The sequence below is a fragment of the Coffea eugenioides genome, unplaced genomic scaffold (assembly GCF_003713205.1).
Source record: "Coffea eugenioides isolate CCC68of unplaced genomic scaffold, Ceug_1.0 ScVebR1_1150;HRSCAF=1956, whole genome shotgun sequence".
In the NCBI taxonomy this organism is placed as follows: Eukaryota; Viridiplantae; Streptophyta; class Magnoliopsida; order Gentianales; family Rubiaceae; genus Coffea; species Coffea eugenioides.
This window is the reverse complement of record NW_020861532.1, coordinates 1-20,467: the sequence shown is the minus strand read 5'-3', so window position 1 is coordinate 20,467 and position 20,467 is coordinate 1. Positions and strand designations below refer to the sequence as shown.

The 20,467-nt window shown below is 35.3% G+C and overlaps 1 protein-coding gene across 1 annotated transcript; it reads right to left on the bottom strand.

Moving 5' to 3' along the window:
* Positions 1 to 301: 301 nt before the first annotated feature.
* LOC113754957 lies at positions 302 to 11,580 on the bottom strand. The gene is made up of 11 exons (XM_027299116.1): positions 11,426 to 11,580; positions 10,811 to 11,306; positions 8,299 to 8,787; positions 5,780 to 6,099; positions 5,298 to 5,375; positions 5,029 to 5,131; positions 3,803 to 3,891; positions 2,597 to 2,708; positions 1,995 to 2,048; positions 1,859 to 1,907; positions 302 to 477 (listed from the first exon to the last, which is right to left on the bottom strand). The coding sequence occupies exons 2-11, from the start codon at positions 11,003 to 11,005 to the stop codon at positions 302 to 304; spliced, it is 1,665 nt and encodes a 554-aa protein (XP_027154917.1). The 5' UTR covers positions 11,006 to 11,306; positions 11,426 to 11,580.
* Between the last annotated feature and the right edge of the window lie 8,887 nt (positions 11,581 to 20,467).

Genomic DNA, 20,467 nt, shown 5'->3' with positions numbered 1-20,467 from the left:
TCAGTCATGGAAAATAACTAGACAAATAAGCATAAACCCAGTGCCAGAGCACTAGTCCACTACCGGCATTAGCCCTTTCAGTGTAAAAGCCTAAGTCATCTATTGTTCAGCTTATTTTATCATTATTCGCACTAACACGTTATTCTATTAAACTGAAACTGGTTTGAGCTCTATTTCCAATATGAGGACTTCAGCATGCATCAGAAGCTGTCTTTGGCCTGCTTAGTGATTTCTCTATTATAAGGCGTCTATTTATTAAGCAGGTACAGCATTATTCGTGATTCTTATCTTCTCCACCTTTTCATAAATTCAAAGTGAGAACATATTCAACCGGAATGATGCTAATAATATAAAGAGGGAAGAAAAAGGTCCTTACTTTTCTTTCAGGAGGTAGTGTTGTCATCCATTCATCTCTTTTAGGTTCCACCTTAGCCTCCATGTCAGCTAAAAGTATATCATCACCCTCCATTGATATACCTGCAGTTTAAGTGCTCTAAGAATTCAGTGTGCAATGATAAACAAAATATTTTGTTTCTTGGATATATGAAGTTTTCATGCACAAAATCAGCCCAGTGTGCCTCCTTTCAGCAACAAGAAGCAGGCTAGTATTACAAACTAATTTCCTTCAAAATATACTGTGAAAGGCTTTAATCCAACTCTCCATCCCATCAATAGCTTAACGATGAGACAAGCAAGACAGTAACCAAACAAATATCCACAGTAACTAGATTTACAACAAAATAATCAACAATCATTCTCAAATTTGGTCAACACAGTGAAAAACAAACAACTAGAAGTAACTGCGACATAATAATTGCACATTTGAAGCATAAAAGAAGAGAAAATACTCTTGTATCAGTCTTCAGCTAATGCTAAAACATTTTAGCCTTGTGAAAGATGAGTCACAGTGTAGAAAGGCCCTTTTAGGGTGCATTTCCTTTTCACGACCATAACATAATTGCATACAGAAGACATACAGCAGGAAATACTAGGGTGAAAAATGTACAATAAAATCGATCCACCACATGTCCTGAGTCTTCAGCTTTCTCTCGAACATTTTATGCTTCTAAAAGATGGAAAGCCATACTATAAAGAGGCTACATGGCGGCAAATAGAATATGTGAAAGTGTATGTAGAACAAAATTCAATTGTAATTATATGGAAAAAATGTCTGTGCAAAGATAGCTCAGCCATAAATAAGCTTTAGTCTTCAGCTTTTAGTCACACATCTTAGAATCGTGCAAGATGAGACAGGGCATAGAGAGCCTTAGAAGCAAGCTCCATCCTTTTGTACCATAACTTGATTTTAGACAATATAAAGTATCAACTACTAGTACTGGAAAAACTAGAGTCAACGAAACGTAGCGCAGCCTCAATTAATCTTAAGTGCAAGGAAATTCAGAATCAGTAATGTCTCACTAGTCCAATTATTCTTAAATGATTTTTCTAAAGCATTATCACTCCCCAACTGTCCCTCCATTAGGCAGGAATATGGTAGCCCAAACAAAAGTTTGGGATCCAATTTGGAGTTCTTTAATTATAAAAAAAAAAAAGTGTTATTTGTTGCATTTAATCATCCTTTGAGCCAGTGATCCTTCAGTCAGACAAAGCAAAGCACATTGGTTCTCTTGCCCTGATGAAATATGTAGTTCTGGACATAAACCCAATATATTCAAATTCTGGAATGGATTGAAATTATCATCTTTTCTTGTTGTAATAGTAAAGGCACCACAAGTGTGAGGCGACCAAATATGCATGTCAGAGAGAAAGAGAGGCAGACAGCACATTTTCTTATGCGACCAAAAAGAACAGTGATCATAATATTCCCCAAAAAACAAAAAAAATAAAAAACACTTACCTTGCAAACGTCTCCAGTGTGCAGCTTCTTTCATTGCTTTCAATTCCGCCTGTATTGATAATAACCTTTCTATCAATAATACGATTGGAAAGGAGAAAGTACATTGAGATTGCCAAGATCACTGCAAAAAATGTACCTTGAATTCCTCTTGTTCCTCTTTGAGCTTTATTTTCTCATCCAATGCTTTTCGCTATAAAAAACATGATGAAGTGGAAACAAAAGACAATATCAAATCTTCTTCACGTAAAGTTACATGCAGTAGAAAATACAAAGTCCTGAAACTACATCAGATAAAAAGATATAAATACACGCAAGGTTCTTCTCAAAAATAATTCGCACAACTTATGAAACACAGTAGAAGCAACCAGTGACGTTTATCAGCTATCTCATCCCTATTACTGTCAATGAAATTTTCACTCATTGGCAAAGGCGCTTAGTTAGATGTATTCAACAAAATGACAGACTGAAAAAATCAAAACTTCTAGCAAGTAAAAGAGTGTTACAAGGTGCAAGAAAAAAAAGTTAAGTTTCGTAATAGTTCCCCTTATTTTTCCTTCAACAAAAACTTTGGGCCAAATGCTCCATCAAAACCACATCACTGAAAAATCATCACATAGCTAAAGTAGAACGCCATGGAGAGCAAGAGTGAGAGAAAAAGACAGAGATCGTGTAGAATGTACCAAAAAGTAAGTAATAGAATAAAATTCTCTTGAAGCACTACTATTGTACAACACTCACTTTATCTGGATCCTGCAAGTCTTTAAAAGCCTTGTTCAACTTCACAAATGCTTGGTGGGCCTGTGGATGAGAGCATTTGTCCGGATGTACCATGAGGGACAATTTCCAGTACCTGCAAGGAGAAAAAGAAGACCAGTTGACATATAAAACAAGTCAAAACAATCAAATTTGTCAATCTCAGACATCTAGCAGTGGACAATCCAGCATGCATTTGCAGAAATGCAAACCAAGACCCCACCCCGCAACCCCTCCAACCCTCCCCGCCCGACAAAACAAAAAAAAAAAGAAAAAAAAAGTCAAGAGAACCTCCCATACCAAGATCTATACAAGAGGCATAATTATACTGCCTCGCAATACCATATTTTCTGCATAAAAGGATAAGTTCAACAAGGATAACTATCTCCACATCCTGAAAGTTGTTGTCTTGATGAGGCGGAAGCACAAAACAAATCAAAAAACATCAATCGTGTCAAAGTTATAGGTTTCTTAAGGGGGAAAAAAAGCAGGGAGAAGGGGGGGGAGGGGAGTTCATGCCTAAGACAAACTTTATATGCCTGCTGGTTGAGTCATTCCCTTGTAAGCAAGAACTTTTTTTTTTGCCTAACAGATTGGAATTCTATTTGCAAGTAACTAAACCAAGGAAACTACTAACAAGACGATCAAGCACCAAACTAGAAAAGGAAATTTAACCCAAGTCCTGAAATTAAACTATAGCAACAGTCACATAACCAATCTACAGCACATGACCTGCAATTCTTTTGCATTTAGAAACAGAACCAACAGTAGATATCATGGTATATAGTCTCACAAATAGACTGGTTGAGTCCAAAAATGTTGTAGTTCATGGATTAAGACAATTTTTTACACCAAAAGTATTCTTGTAGACTTCATGTCTTTCTTGAGGATTGCATAATAAAATCATGCAGCAATGCCTAAAGTTTCCTCGAAGAGATTCCTAGTTCCTGAGTCGTTCTCATTATCAATCTTAAATTCTTGTGGTTTCTCTTTACTTTTCTATTCATGTCTTGTTGAACTCTATTCCTCAGTTTTTCTGCCAATGCATCTAAAATGACTGTCAGCCTACCAACAGTTTTCAATGCTGCTTCTTAACGATTATATCATTCACAGAAAATTGAACAGTCGCATTCCAATAGATCCAAACAACACATTTAAAGGTAAATTTTAAAAATACAGACAAGAAGGTACCTTTTCTTCATGTTTTCGGCTGACATATTCTTGTTCACTCCCAGAATATCATATGGACTATCCACCTCAGCTCCCATAATTCTTGTAATCTGGCAAATGGAAATAACAATTGAAATGAAGAGATAGCATCCCTGATTCAATGACAGCATGTAAGCAAATGCATTATGCCCTCAACACCCTCACTGTAAATATGTATCACCATTTTTATGGAGACTGGCCACGACAAAGATAAAATTCCTGCAAACATACATTTCTACTATATTAAACCTATATCTTTGTTACATGCAATATGCAGCAGCTAAAGCATAAAAGAGCTGCACTATCCACATGACAATAAATTTTTGACTCTTTTCGCATTAAAAAAAGTCATACCAATAATGAATGCAGAGATAGAAAGGGAGACAGGGAGGGGGGAGAGAGAGAGAGAGAGAGAGAGAGAGAGAGAGAGAGATGGAGGGAGGAAGAGAGAGAGAGACTGCACTAAATATCTTTAGAAGCTCTTCAAGCTTTATAATGTGCTTAGAATACTTGCATATTAGTATTATTTTCAAGGTTCCGAAAAATGCAATGTGCAGGTACACTGTTCTTAGCCAAAACAGACACCATAAAGGGGAAACCAAAGGAAATCATCATTTGCAAAGCTTCCACAAGATGGACTAAAGAAAGACCCATATGTACATTTTCAATCAGCAGCTATCAATCTCTACATATATTCTACCATGCATTTTTTACACCCTGTGCAGTTAAGAGACTAGAATTCAAGTTGTTGATAACAGAACCCTTTTCTGTTGGTAAAATATACTGTGACAAGTGCTTAAAAACTCTATACTCAACCTACAAAAATAGATATGTGTAGTGGTCAACAAGTTTGACATACTCAATTTGATCATGGGTCATAAAAACTTATCGAACCTACGTAACATAGCAATGTTACAAAAAAACTCATGACATGAGGTAATGTTTATTGCATGGTATGATAATAAGAGCAACATGCATAAGAAACCTAAAAAACAGCACAAGCGTGAAGAATTTGTATCCTTGTGATGGAACTAGCAAAAGGTCTTTAGAATGCCCTAAAACAGAAGCATACAAACCAAACAAAAACTGCCATAAAAAAAAGTACAAAATAAAGAGACTATGGGATGATGAAACAAGGGGAAGAATTAAAATCTGTTAATGGTGACAAATAAATATGTATATGGAGTGAAATATATACAAAAAGGTACCTCTTCAAATCGTTCTGCTTCATTTGATGATTCAACTTCAGAAACAAAAGCGGGGGGAGGAGGCCCTATAAACAATTCAGAATCGTCCACTAACTCAGCCTCTCTAATTTCAACCATCAATAAACATAAATAAGTTAGCAATGTTAGTAGCTTCAGAAGTTCACCGTAAGATGGCAAAAATGCCTAAAAGCTTGACTTCCACAAGGAAAATCCTTCTACAGAATACAAATGCAGCCATTAACTCTTAAAATTATAAAATTCAGCAATACCTCAACTCAGCTTCTGCTTCAGTTAATTTGGCTGCAGCTGCAAGTAGTTCAGCAGATGGCATTTCAGGGCCAATTACCCTAAAAGAACAAACAAATTTGAAAACAATGGATTCAGAAACTTAAAGAAACTAGAATTGTACCAAAAAGATGAAATTTATTTTGCACTTATAGAGAGTATGCTTTTCAAACTTTTCAATGCATATCAAAGCAGGCACACCAAACCGAAGGACAACTCAAAACAAAAAAGTTTTGAAAGCAACAATAATACAGCATAGTAAGTTAACATCACGCTGCATATAACATCACATAACTCAAAAAAAATATTTATTTGATTAAGCAAAGAAAATAGGACCATAACCATTTCCGAATGCTTGTTCAAATATACCAAGAAAGCAGCAAATTGGATATGCTGCAGAATTTGTTACACAAAAATAAAAAGGAAAGTTGGATAGTTAAGATATATAGCAAGGATATCAAGATACCTTCGTCTAGGACCAATGGCACCTTCAGATGATTTAGTCATGTTGGCATCTGGTCCATTTCTGCCATCTGGTGATACCGAGAGCAATTCGTTCTCCAATGTACAATGATCAAGCTGCTGCTTTGAAGACTGTCCATAGCCATGAATGACAGGTCTACAAACCTCCAATGTAGGATGGCCCTCTGATTTCAGTAGAAAGATATTATCACCAGTTTCTTTAAGGTTCAGACATAGAAATAGCCTTCTCAGGAGCTTCACCAATGTTTTTTCTGACAATCCCCTTATATCAACTGCTTGACCATCATCTATCATGTGTAGAAGCTGGAAACACAGTATTTTGCAATAAATTTAGTATCATTCACTAGAACCTTTATCCTAACCCATTACATGAACATTTCTCAAAAGGGTGGCACTTCAACACAAAATAAAACTTTTCCAGCAAGCCATTATATGGAACACTTCCTAAGAGGGGGCGGTTCAACACAAAATTTACAAAACAGATGCAATTGTTTTAGCACAGATCAACCATAGTAAACAGCATTTGTACAAAACAAAATGAAAAGGGTAAATTTGGCACATAAAGTAGTAGATGTTCACAATTGATACTGTTAACTGTTAAGAAAATATAAGTATTCTTGTAGATAATAAATTAGTAAGGGTATTTTTGTAAATAGTTTGTTAGGGTTGTACTCCTATAAATACTAGTTGGTCACTCATAATATAGTGACTAGATGTTTTCCTAAGTCTATTACCTATGCTCTTAATCATCCTGGTTGGAGATTAGCTATGCAAGAAGAGATGTCTGCTTTGGAACAAAATGGTACTTGGGATCTTGTCCCTCGTCCTTCAGGTAAGCCTGTTGTTGGTTGTAAATGGGTGTACACCATAAAAGTGCAGCCTAATGGTTCTATTGATAGATTGAAGGCTCGGCTGGTAGCTAAAGGATTTACTCAGGTGTATGGAGTAGATTACTTAGAAACATTTTCTCCTGTTGCAAAGATTACCTCTGTTCGTCTTCTTATCTCTTTGGCAGCAACTTATAATTGGCCATTGCATCAGTTGGATGTGAAAAATGCATTTCTGCATGGAGATTTGAAAGAAGAGGTATATATGGAACAACCTCCTGGATTTGTTGTTCAGGGGGAGAATCCGCGGTTGGTTTGTCGTTTGAAAAAATCCTTATATGGATTGAAACAGTCTCCGAGGGCTTGGTTTGGCCGGTTTAGTAGTGTTGTCATGGAGTTCGGTCTGACAAGATGTGGAGTAGATCACTCTGTATTTTATCGGCATTCTAATGCTGGTAAAATTTTATTAGTTGTTTATGTGGATGATATTGTGATTACAGGTGATGATGTTGTGGGAATCCAGAAACTTAAATCCAATCTGCAGGCAAACTTTCAGACAAAGGATTTAGGTCATCTACAGTATTTTCTGGGTATTGAGGTAGCTCGGTCTAAATATGGGATTTATTTATGTCAAAGGAAATATGTACTCGATATGTTGAGTGAAGTTGGGATGTTAGGTTGCCGACCTGTGGATACTCCTATGGATCCCAATGTGAAATTAGCAAGAGATCAAGGTGCATTACTTGATGATCCTAAGCAATATCGAAGACTTGTGGGTAAATTAAATTATCTCACTGTAACGCGACCTGACATTTCGTTTGCAGTGAGTGTTGTGAGTCAATTTCTTGATACCCCTCGTACTAGTCATTGGGATGCTGTTGTACGGATTCTCAGATATCTTAAGAGTGCTCCTGGAAAAGGGTTGTTGTATCAAAATCATGGACACACTGATATTGAAGGATATAGTGATGCAGATTGGGCTGGTTCTGCCTCAGATCGAAGATCGACCACAGGATATTGTGTGTTTGTTGGTGGTAATTTAGTGTCGTGGAAGAGTAAGAAGCAAACAGTTGTATCCAGATCAAGTGCAGAATCTGAATACCGCGCTAACACTGTGTGTGAGTTGGTTTGGTTGAAGAGCATATTACTTGAACTTGGGTTTGAGCATAAACAGCCTATGAATTTAGTGTGTGATAATCAGGCGGCTGTTCATATTGCGTCTAATCCAGTGTTTCATGAGAGGACAAAACATATTGAAGTTGATTGTCATTTCATTCGAGAGAAATTGCTTGACGGGGTCATCAAGACATCTCATGTACCGTCTGTAGATCAATTGGCTGATGTGTTTACCAAGAGCTTAGGGGGCTCTAGGGTGAAATACCTTTGTAACAAGTTGGGTGCTTATGATATATATGCTCCAACTTGAGGGGGAGTGTTAAGAGAATATAAGTATTCTTGTAGATAATAAATTAGTAAGGGTATTTTTGTAAATAGTTTGTTAGGGTTGTACTCCTATAAATACTAGTTGGTCACTCATAATATAGTGACTAGATGTTTTCCTCCCAAGATACCTGTTAACATTAACCAATACAAACTGTCCGAATATTCAACAGTTCAATAGACAAATTTCAACAAAACTTCAACTAATAAGTAAACAAATAGATAACCGCTATACCTGTTCCAAATCTCCGGAGACAGCAGGAAACTCCTTCAAAATACATTTGACAACGTCCTCCGGATTCTCCAATCCAGAATCATGATCATCCCCATCTGACCTAGGCAACGACTCTGCCACTTCGGACTCATCCGAATAATATTTATCCTTCTTTCTCCTCTCATACTCCTTCGATTTGTGCTTACTACTCCGTTCCTTTTCCTTTCTTTTCCTCCTACTGGATGATTTTCTGTCTTTCCTCGAAGAGGATTTCCTAGGACCCCTATCGTCGCCACGGCAGCATTTGTGGCTTCGCTTATTATCATCATCCTCTTCGGAAGAAGAGGATTGAGGTGATGATGATGAAGCGTCGTCGTATTTCTCTTCATCTTCTTCTGTATGGTGCTTTCTTCTGCTACTGCTAGTAGATTTAGCCATGGAAACTGGAAAGAACCGAAGAGTATCGAATGTGTAGTTTCGAAATTGGGAGTTGAATGATATACAGAGGACCTTAAATTTAGGAATATAAAATTTGGTTAATTACATTTACCTACCCTGTGGTTCAGTCAATCTATGAATCAGGCCTTAAAGTTTAATCAAATAACAAAAAGGATCCTTAAAACTCAGAATATTTTGGAAGAGAAATAATATGACTCAAAGGGGCAAGCTTATATCGATTGTCCTAATTAATGTCAGAAAATGGAAAAAAATTGGGCCAGCCACAGAGTAGAAATGTCTGATACATCTTCACATAATAAAAAAATAACTAGAACTTGTCCAGTTTATTGATTTGACGCATCCAGTGATCTACTCATGGTAAAGAAGAACACGCAAATGCTGAAGATCTCAAAAACTTGTGCAGACCCACCAGATTGTGCACAACAAAATCCAATGCATCTATCTCTCTTTGTACATGTGGCAAATAGTAGCCAAAGAAGCCCAGAATAGATATCTCTCAAACATAAGTAGAATCTATTAAAAAAAATATATTCCAGTAGAAATTTAGGGTATCAGCAACTAACCATGAATTACCAAGAAGCTAGGTCACTGAAACACCAGCCTATTTTCTTTTGGTACGTGGACCAGTTATTAAATAGTAATCTAACTTTAATCTTCCAAAAAATTTTGTTCATTCTTTCATCAATAACAGGGCTCAGGAGTGCCCGCAATATCCTCAATTATTGAGGAGCCATTTAAGATTTTAACATTGATATTGGACACACAAATGAAGCAAAAGCAAATTACAGATGCCACAAGGGTGCAAAAGTCCAGAATGCTGCAAATTAAGCTTCAGCTATTCCACAAGACTTTCCACCTTAAGAAAAGGTGATAAAAGGACTCTTTTATATATTGTTCATCACATTGGCTGACACAAACATTCATAGTGAGATGCGTGTCCTAAAAACAAAACCCAATTTTATGCATTATCTGATAGTCATATTCAAGCAAACTTTTCTTTTGTTCCTTCCCAAGAAACACAATGTCATACCAAAAAAATGAAATTCAAGGCAAGTTCCTCCTGCAAAATTTTCTTCGATGTCGATAATCCCACCAAATAATTCTAGAATTTAGGTAGGGGAAAAAATGCCAACCAACAGTATCTTCCACTCAACAATCAGTTTATCATCACAAACCTTGTATGCGAAATCTTGAGTTTCAGTGTCACAAAATTTCAATACAGATGGAATGACATCATCCTCAACAAACTACAAGCTTCCGAAAGACATAATGACACATGCAAAACCTGATCACAGAAAACCATAATTGTTTGGCCTATAACCAATTCATTTTTCAAACACATTTGCTCAAATTTTGAGTACATTTTTAACTGCCATTTCCTATTTCTAGAATTAGAAACGAGTATCAATACAATAAAGGTAACATAAGCACTAATCCAACTCAAACTACATCAATCACAACATCAGAATATGGAGATTATAACATAATAAACAGCACCTTTCAACCATCAGATACAAGATTAAACTTTTTGACAGCAATGCTTTACAATCCAAATTCATTCACGAAAAAAGAAGCATTCTTCTCGGAGTCAAAAAGATACAGGACAAAGAACATAACAAATGAAAATCTAAATCACAATATGCTAGCTCCTCACCACTGACCGTGCGGGATTAGAATATGCTCCTGATAGCCCAAAGATCAATTAAAGTGCCCCATTAACGTGTCACAACACCAATTGCCTAATTATTTACACTCTCCCCTTCCTAAAGAGGGAAATCCATAACTTCTGCCGTAAGACTAAAACAAAAAGGCTAAGATAATCAAACCTTGCTCGATCAGATATTTTTCACAATCCAAAGAAGCAAAATCCATAACTTTTCCCCCAGGCACAGGAAAGAACATTTCCCTATATGTCTTAATAAGTGAAACCCAAAAAGGAAAAGCAACAAATGACCAATAAATAAGTCGCCTTTTAGAATCAATCAAAACAACCCAAAGATGTAAAAATAAAAATTAGGCACTTCCACCCAAAAAATAAATAAAACTAATTTTGAAAAACCCACCAAGGTAGTACCTTGCAGAAGGAATCACTAGAAATTATGGTAATAACAGTAGAAATAAGACTCGAGTCACCGCCACCGTCAGCTAAACTGTTCCTGGTCGTGCTCAAAGGGACAGACCGCATGTGCTGATCGTCGCAACCACTTTTCCGAACAACAACAATCCTCCGATGATGACTCTCACCTTCCCTCTGTTGCCTCCCATGCATAATAACATTCGACTTTCATTTTCCCCAATAATACCATTAATTCGTTCTCATCCAGCCACCATCAAATCAACTTCTTCACATTAAGACCTTTCTTAATTCCCCCGAAATACACAAATACACCATTAGAACCAGTCCAATTCGCAAATTCCCCAAGAACCTAAGCAAACCCCCAATTCAAAAAAAAAAACCCTAGACTTTATCACACGCCCTTCAAAGCAACAAAACCCTAGATCGCTCCCAATTTTAATCAAACCCTAATTTCTTCAACACAATTCCACTCCTGCACCTTCAATTCCCTGATCTGCACAAATCAAATTCCAAAATCCAATATCTCAGATCCAATTCATTCAATAACCACACAAACGCATATATCACGCAAATTATACAATAAAAAAGACATAGCAGAGAAAGAAAGCAGACCTGAGAAACAAAATTTTGGATTTAGAGAGAGAAAGTAGTAAGATATAAATAACGGAGGGCTAAACAAAAAACCGAAGACTTTCGCAATAAAAGACTGACGAGAAAACGAGAGAGAAAAAAATATAGAATTGCGAGAGAGAGAGAGAGAGAGAGAGATAGCGAGGATTGACAGACGGCAAAAGAGAAAGGAGTTGTACTTCGGGGTACCCCTCGTGGAGAAGAGAGGGGATTTGGGTATGGGTAGTTGGGGCAGGATTACGTTAACATCAAGCCTTGTAATCTTCTTGTCTTGTTACACTATATTCATTTGTGTGTGTGTGTTTTCCATTTTTTTTAAGCTATAATTGTGTGTGTGCGTTTATGCGGGTATTTTGGAGCTTTTGGGCATTTATGGTCGGTGGGGAAGAGTTACAAAAATTTATGATGGAGGTGCATAAATTGTAATACTTGTTATAATTACTTGTAACTAGAATTTCTCGAGGATATGAATTGATGTATGTGTGTTGGTTTAGGGGATATATGGTGGTGCTAAAAGTTGGACTTACTTACATGTTTTATTAGAAATTTGATATTTGATACGTTTTCTTTCATCTAATATCAAAGAATTATTGATGGGTTATGGAGTTCTCGAGTTATCTCTGAATGTAGATGGGATGTCTGATAGAAGACGATTAGATTGTTAAATCATTATTTTTCTTTTTTTTTACATTATTTATTTATTTATTATTTATTATTATTTTTCTTTTTTAGTAATAGAGTAGAAATTCTAATGATTGAATTGCTGAAAATCGATCGGTATGATTTGTTTAACGAAGTCTAAGGAGGATTCCATAAAAATTCACATGAGGTGGCCAATTTGCATGGAAGCTCACACTGTGTGTTGTAGACACCAAATTTTTGCCAAATTTTTATGTTTTATTGATTATTTTCTATTTGATGAATCATTTGTTTTCTTGTATTTTAAGTATATTTTGTCTCATTTTGTAGGTTTATCTTAAAAAAAAAAAAAAAAAAAACCAAAAGCCATTTGACAAAAATCCCTTGGTTCCTTCCTGAATCTCGGGGACTGACAAAAAAAAAGGAAGTAGCGCTTTTGGGGGCTCAAAAAGACAGAAAAATGACTCCCTCAATTCACTCTCTCGAGACACACACACGAGGGAAATCAGACAAGCAAAGAAAGAAAAAACTATCTCCCTGACTCTTCTCTCGGCTCTCCCAGACACAACAGACAACAAAAAAAAAAAAAACTCCCTCAATTCCATCTCTCGGCTCCCTTTCCTTCTTTCCTCTCAATTCAGAAAACACAAAAGAAAGGCTCCATTCGGCTCCCTCTCCTTTCCCAATATACACACACAGAATCAAACACAAGAAGGCAAGCAATCGGACGTGAGGAGATTGGAATTTCATCAGCAATTTTACTAAGGTCATAAGAGGTATCAACACTTCCATTGAACCATTTCCCGTTTTTTTTATCATATTGAATTCATGTATTATTGGTTGTTCCTGCTGTTTTCTTGTTGTTGCTGTTGGTGTTGTTGAAATTTTGGGGTAAAGCCATGAATAAACGTTAAGAAAAAGAAATGGGCCTGTGAATGCATGTTAAATGTTTGTGAAAATGACAAAACGAAAAATGAATTAAATTAGTGAACATTTTGTGCTTATTTCTGGTGAAATAGACAGTTGTAGTTAGTATGTGGTTTGAAAAAGTGTTGAATTATTTAAGTATTTTGAAGTTTTGAGCCTTTAAAGGCATTGAAATATTTTCTTTATTTTTGGGGCTGTTTTGATTTAATGCATTCTTTTGTTGTTGTTTACTTGTCTAACTAGTATTATAGTTGTATTGTAGAGGTTATAAGGAGTATTGTAATATATTTTCTACGATTTTTGGTGAAGGTTTAAGGGGTTAAAAAAAAAATAAAACCGTGACTGTTTTTTGGCCATTTGACCACTTTTCTTTCCTTTTTTGTAAAAAATAACTCCGGAAATGGAACCTACGCGAAAAATCGAGTGGGGAGGTGTATTTTGAGGATTTTTGGTGACCGGAGAGGTCACCGGCGGTGGCGGTCGGCGGCGGTGGCGCCACCGGCGGCCACCATGGCCGCCAACTGAAGTAAGCTTCGGTTGGCCAGAGGAGGAGAAGAAACGAAGGAAGAAGAAAGAAAGAAAAGAAAGAGAAGGAGAAAGAAAGAAAAGAAAAGAAGAAAAAAAGGGGTTTGGGCCATTTTTTTTGTTCTGTGGGCTTGTGATTGGGCTTTAGTTTATTTTTTCTTTTGGGTTTCGGTTGGGTTCGGAGGTTGGAGCCCATGAATTTTTGGCTGGGCTTGAGGGATAAAAAGACAGGCTGGCCTGTGTGTTTTAGCTTGGGTTTTCAGTTGGGCTTAGGTAGCTTTGGCCCAAGTAAAATAAAAAGATTGGCCCGATGCCCTTTATCTTGCCCAGATCTGGTTACGATTTGCACTTTGGCCCCTGATCTTTGGAGTAGTTTTATTGTAGCCCAGAACATTTTAAATTCCTTTCACCTAGGTCCTTAAAATAATTGCATTTTGGTCCCTGAATTTTATCTTTCATTTAATTTTGACCCCTAAACTTTGGAAAAATATAATTTTTGTCCCCAAAGGTTTTTCAATCTTTGCAATTCAGTCCATGGTGAATTTTGACTCTCTTTGTTATGATTGTTTCTTTTCTTCAATAACTAATTATGTTACTTTAGAATATACTTAACTTGGAATTTTTTAGATTTGCTTAAATTTCTTTACGTCTGACATATTAGTGTGAGTTTAGTACTTTTATTATTATTGTTTTTTCAATTAAATTGGTGCCATGATTCTTTTGTTCATTGTGAGTATAAATAGGACAATTTGACTCCATTTAGTCACCACTTCAAACGGGAGGTACCCCTATTTTTATTATTTCAATGTCAATTACGTGCTCTTATGTGCTCTTATGTGTTCCTATGTGTTTATATTTTTATATGCTTTATTTATTTGATTTAAATATTCATTTAAATTTTCTTATATATGTTTTAGTTAATTTTTTACAATGATTCAAGAGGCATTTAAATACCTCAAAAATGTAATAGATAGGATAATTAGATTTGTTTTATTATATTTTTCCCTTCTAGATTGTAGTTAGGCGCTCCCCGATGTAATAGATAGGTTGCGTGTTTATGTGGCTTATGTGTTATGTGTTTTATCCGCTTTTCTTAGGATTTTGGCATCTAGATATTATGTTTACGTGTTATGTGCTACGTGCTCTTATGTGTTTATTTATTTTGATTTATGTTTTATTTGTTTCACTGTGAATTGTTAATGCATGACGTCACCACACTAGTCCAACGCTAGTTGTGGTTTCTCCCTCCGCTTACTTGCTAGTCCAACGCTAGTAAGGATTTTCTGGAAATGGGCTAGTCCAACGCTAGACCCTTTAGGTTGTCTTGCGCTAGATTCATCTTTGTGTGCTATTCACTACATTTTTATGCATATTTTCATTTTTAGGATCTTCTCTCATTTGTATGATATTCTCTATTATATTATCCCTTACCCTCTATAGGTACTAAGCATGTCATTTAGAATCGCATCTCATTTAAGTTAGTTCATTTGCTTGTTCATGTTAGGATAATTATTTTCAAACATGAGAAATGGGTGATTATAACTTTTTAGTTTAAATACCCCATTAATCCTTGTATAAGAAAATTAGGTCACGAGTTTTTGTCTCCCATACCCTTTATGTTGCATTCCCCTTTTCTTTGGTCACTTATATATATGTATATAATTTAATTTCTTTTCTTTTATTTTAATTTCACCATTTGCGTACTCGTGACACTTTCAAGGAATCATTTTGGCCTTCGCAATTAATGCGATTGGTCCAATTAAACCCTTGAATGAACATTTTGTCCCTTTCGATATTTTTAGATTTGCATCCATGTAGAAAACATCCAAACATGATAAAATTAAGGGTTAGAGTAGGAAAATTTTGACTAAATCTCGCAACTAGCTTAGACTAGGTTGAAAGGGTGCCTTAGGTTTGAGTTAATCGAACCTTTGCCTTCCCTTTCTTCAACCGTGACTCCCGAATCTATTTTCTCTTGTTTTCAAAGACCTGGAGTTGTCAAAAAGGGTTTTGATTTATTTTATTTTTGTCAAAAATATTTTTTTGGGTGATTTGGTACACCAAAACTCCATACCAAGTGGCGACTCCTAATTTTTCTTCAAAACCCTTTTAGACTAAATTTTGGACCCAAATTGTCGCATTTTTTTAAAGTCCCATTTTAGGTCCCTTTTAACTTGTTTTAAAATAAAATCACATCTTTTCTAAACCACCTTTATTTTTATTTTTCCATCGCGAAAAATGGGGCGCGACAACTTGGCGACTCCACTGGGGACGTAAGAGAGTCCAAGCACTTGGTTTAGTCGTCTTTTCTCTTTTTAACCCTTATATTTATCATATTTGGATGTTTTAGGTTGCATTTTTCTCTTTTAGGATATTTTGCATTTCACCCTCGTATTCGTTTATCGTTCCTCGTATATGTGATGAATGATTTATTTATTTACTTTTATTTATTTAATTATATGTATCGCGCTTTACATTTGGGGGTGGGGAATATTTACCCTAGAGCCTCGCATTGGTTCTCGATCCCTCCCCTCCAAATCGAGCACTGGCATACGTGCATACGTTTTATTTTTTATCCCTTATTTATTTTTCTTTTAGTGGCTTGTCACGCCACTCTTCCCTGTTAGGATTAGGCGACCCACTTGGACGTGTGATCGCGACACGACGTGTGCGTAGCATGATCCGAGGGGTCACTCAATCTTCCATTTTAAGCTTTGGGTTGATAGCCTTTAACTTTTAGTCGAAGATTGAGGATTTTTGATAGATTCACTTGGACATGTGGCCGTGGCACGACGTGCGCGTAGCAATGTCTGGGGAATCGCTCGAGCCACCGACAAAGAACCTTGGGGTTGATGACCTTTGGTTTCCAAGTCTGAAGGTTCGGGGACCTAAACCCTATCGAGTCTAGATGCATTAGTAAGCCAATACCTCATGCATCCATGATAGTTTACCTAAGGTAGAGTCTGTCTTACCCTATTAGGAACACTATTCACGAGGGGAGGGATCCAATCCCTCTTTTCTTTTTATTGTTTTATCTCTGTGTATTACTTTGCTACAATGTGTTATGTGAATTTATCTGATTGAACTAACTTTTCTTGATTTTTGTCTCCACTGCATTCACAAACCTTAGAAATAAGAGTCCTGACGTGGTATTCGTTAAGGCAGACCACCCTTTGTAAATAGCACGTTTAAATTTTAGTTTATCGCATTAATACTATGTATATATGCATGTCATTCTAGGCTTACCCCGACATTTAAATGGGGCACTTTTAGATCATATGTCAATTATTTCATTGCATATTTAACCGCTTTAATAAACTGGCATCATACATCAACTTTAGAGGGAATGCCGCATAGGGGATCCCGCGTTAGAAATAAGCCACATTTTGTCTCGGATATATAATCCAATGAGACTTGCACGTTTATATTTTTTGTACCATCCAAAGGGGTAGTGCACAAGGTAAGGTAGGATTCGATCCCTTTTGTGTGACGGCATTGAGAATGATGGAACAGTTTTACGCATTAGAATATGAGCCTTTAATAATCACCTTTTGGCCATTTTATCAGAATTGGTAAAAATCCCTTGCGTAAAGGACATTAAGTTGAAGAAATTCACAAATTCCTCATCGTTGAGATGATAAGTATGTTAAGGCCAAATTTTGATTTTTGAAGGCTCATAGACTAATAAATCACAATGAATTTTTTGAAACTACCAATGGGCAGACAATTCCATCGATTTGGATAAATCATCAATTTCGTTCATTTCATTTTTGTATCTAAGATGATTGAATCGATTTTTTTTATAGATCATTCGACCCATACAATTTTGCTCATTTTTTTAATTTCATTTTCATTTTGAATAAATCATCAATTTCATTCTGTTCATTTGGCCAGTGATCCAGTCGATTTGTGAATAAACTGTCAATTCCATCCAATCCATCTTGACCAATTTATTCACTTTAGGTCAATCCAGTCAATTTTGAATAAATCGTCAATTTCATCCAATTAATTTTACCAGTTTATTCAATTTTTAGAACAATCCAATCAATTGTGACTAAATCGTTAATTTTTTAGTAAATTTTCAATTTCATCCAATCCACTTGATCAGTTTTATTCACTTTTAGGATAATTTAATCAATTTTTGAACTAATTATCAATTCCATTTGATCCATTTGGCCCATTTATTCTTTTTTTAAAAAGTTTTGATCTATGGTTCATCGAATAAACTTGTCATCGATTTAAACTTAAGAAAATTTTTCACTAAATTGATTTTTAATATCACTTTATGTGTCAATCAAAAGCAATCATCCATTCGGACTTTGTCCTCATTTTGTTAGAACAAATTGTCTCTTGTCACTCCAATTAACCAAAATTTTCAAAATTGTCTTTTATTCGAATTTCAATAAGTCGATCGGATCCATCAGGTATTGTATGGTGCCTACCCCAGAGGATTGCACTTTTCATGCTAGGCCAACCCTTGGCATAAAAGGGCTCCTCCATAGGACATGCATACCGATTTTACAGTTTTATTTACTAACTCTGGGTATTTTTTCTTTTATTTTTTCCCCTCCCCTGCATTTATAAAAGTTGTTTCAACAAGGTAAAAATATTTTTCCAATATCTGATAATATTTTTGGTCTGATAAACTTTGAAAATTACAAGTGTTATTTGATTCTTGGACAGATCCTACAAAAAAATATATATAAAAAAATGAAATCATCTGAAAATGCCAATCTAAAACATCTCAAAAATCTTTTGATTCATTGTTTCTAATACATTTTGTCTCAAAAGATAGAAAGAGAAAGTGTATATACATTTGAAAGTGTATTCTTTAGAGATTTTTATTTTCTCACATGTATTATATTTGAGAAAAAATTTTCAAACATTTGAATAATAAAGTTTTTATTTAGCCAATTATTGTTTTGTATATATTCATTCTTTATTTGTTCATTGGGAGATTTTATGATGATTTTTAAGAAATAAGACTAAATTGAGATTTTTCGACCTCTTGTTCGAAAATTCATGAGTGTATGTCCAATCCCCAAAATTCTTTGCATACACTAGATTTGTGGTCTAAACTATTCAATGAGAGTAGTCGAAAATAAAAGGGGTCACACAAATTTGATAGTTTCTCATAAAAGATCAACCCAGACACTTTTCTTTTTCATTTTTTGTACACTTCTATTGAACCTCTAAGATCAGTCGCATTGGTTGACAGGCTTCAAAGTGAGACAATTTTTTTTACCGTGAAAATGTCCTGAGTGTCTAATCAGATTCAATTCACATCTGAGTGAAAACAAAAATGTATATTACTTCTTATTTATTTTGGGAATTCGGGATGATGCTTTAGGCTTTCATTTCTCTATCCATACAGTTTTTATCATTCAGTCTCCTTTTTGAACCATTGCAAGCACAATTTTGTTTCAAATAAGAGCCTTGGTGATCACAACCCTACATTGATGAAATTTTCAAATGTCAAAAGGAAGTGGATTTTCCCAATGGGCTATTCTTTACTTTGGTTGTCATGAGAAATAAGAATGATACTTTGGCTATCGTTTCTACTATCTACACACTATCCATCCTTTGCATCCTCGTTTGAGCCTAAATTGGTGGTTCGTTCCAAAAGCACTTATGATCGCACCCCCACACTGGGGAAGGAGATTTGAGAATTGAAAAAAAAATGGCAAAGATGATCAAAATTTTTGAAAGGACATCAAATAAAGAAAACGAGTGAAAAAAGAAGAAGAAGAAAGAATTACAAGTTGGGGGATTTTGACTCTACCATTGATATTTTGGTATTCAATATCGAAAAAAAAGAAGGGCCATCTACACTCCAAATTAGGGAGTTTTCAATTTTATCATTGACTTTGGGATATCAATATTGGTAAAAAAAAAAAAGAGAAAAGAAAAATGTGAAAAAATGAAAAATGATGAAATGAAAAAAAAGAAAAAGCAAAGACATCCAATGCTGAATTCCCTATAGTGATTGAGAAAAAAAGAGAGAGAGTCAAATGGGGTCCCGGATTTTAAATCCAAAATTGGGGCAATTTTTGAAGGAATGCGATCTTAAGTGCGTTGTTCTTGAAAAGTTTATTTCTTTTAGCTATCGTTGTTAAGCCACATTACAAGCTCATAAAGTCCATTGCTGACTTATCTTTCATGACAATTTGAAGTGAAAATCTTGCCACTAAGGAATCTACCAATCACTCATGATCATAAGGCCATAACCTGTTTTCATATGTTTAGCTATCGTTTCTACCCATATATTACAAGCCTATACAGCTTATATGTTGACTGAGTTTTCTCAAAAAAATAAGAGTGATAAACTATTTGCTTTCACCAAGATGTGATATTGAATGTGTTGGATACAATTTGGGCACAAAAAAAAAGAAGAAGACAGATCCTGACATACCATTCCCCTGAACCATCTCAAAATCCTGAATAATATCCATTTGATTGGTCCTAAAAGATGAGCTCATAAGAAAAGTGATCCTTTTCCCTCAACACCAATTCCAAAACAAGGAAGAGATCTTTTTCAATTTGGTCTTATTTTGAGGGATTTATCATGGAATCTTCTACATGAATTTGGATATGATATTTAAATTCTTCATTTGAAAAATGTAGTTTCTATTCACATTGTATGTGATTATTTTGCAACTAAAATAAGCCCAAATTGGAGCAAATTTTTTTTGTAATATATTTGTGAGACTTCACCAAATAAGTTCAAATTGAGGCAAAAGTTTTATAATACATTTGTAGGGTATGTCCAAGATCAAGTATATATTTTTTAAAATCTTGATAAGTCAATACTTTGCATGAATCTTAATTGTTACATCATTGCTCAAAAAAAAAAAATTTTTGAAAAATTCAAGTGCTTTGAAAAATTCCCCTTATGCAGGTGTTTATGGTTGATATCGAGGAAAAAGTGCAATT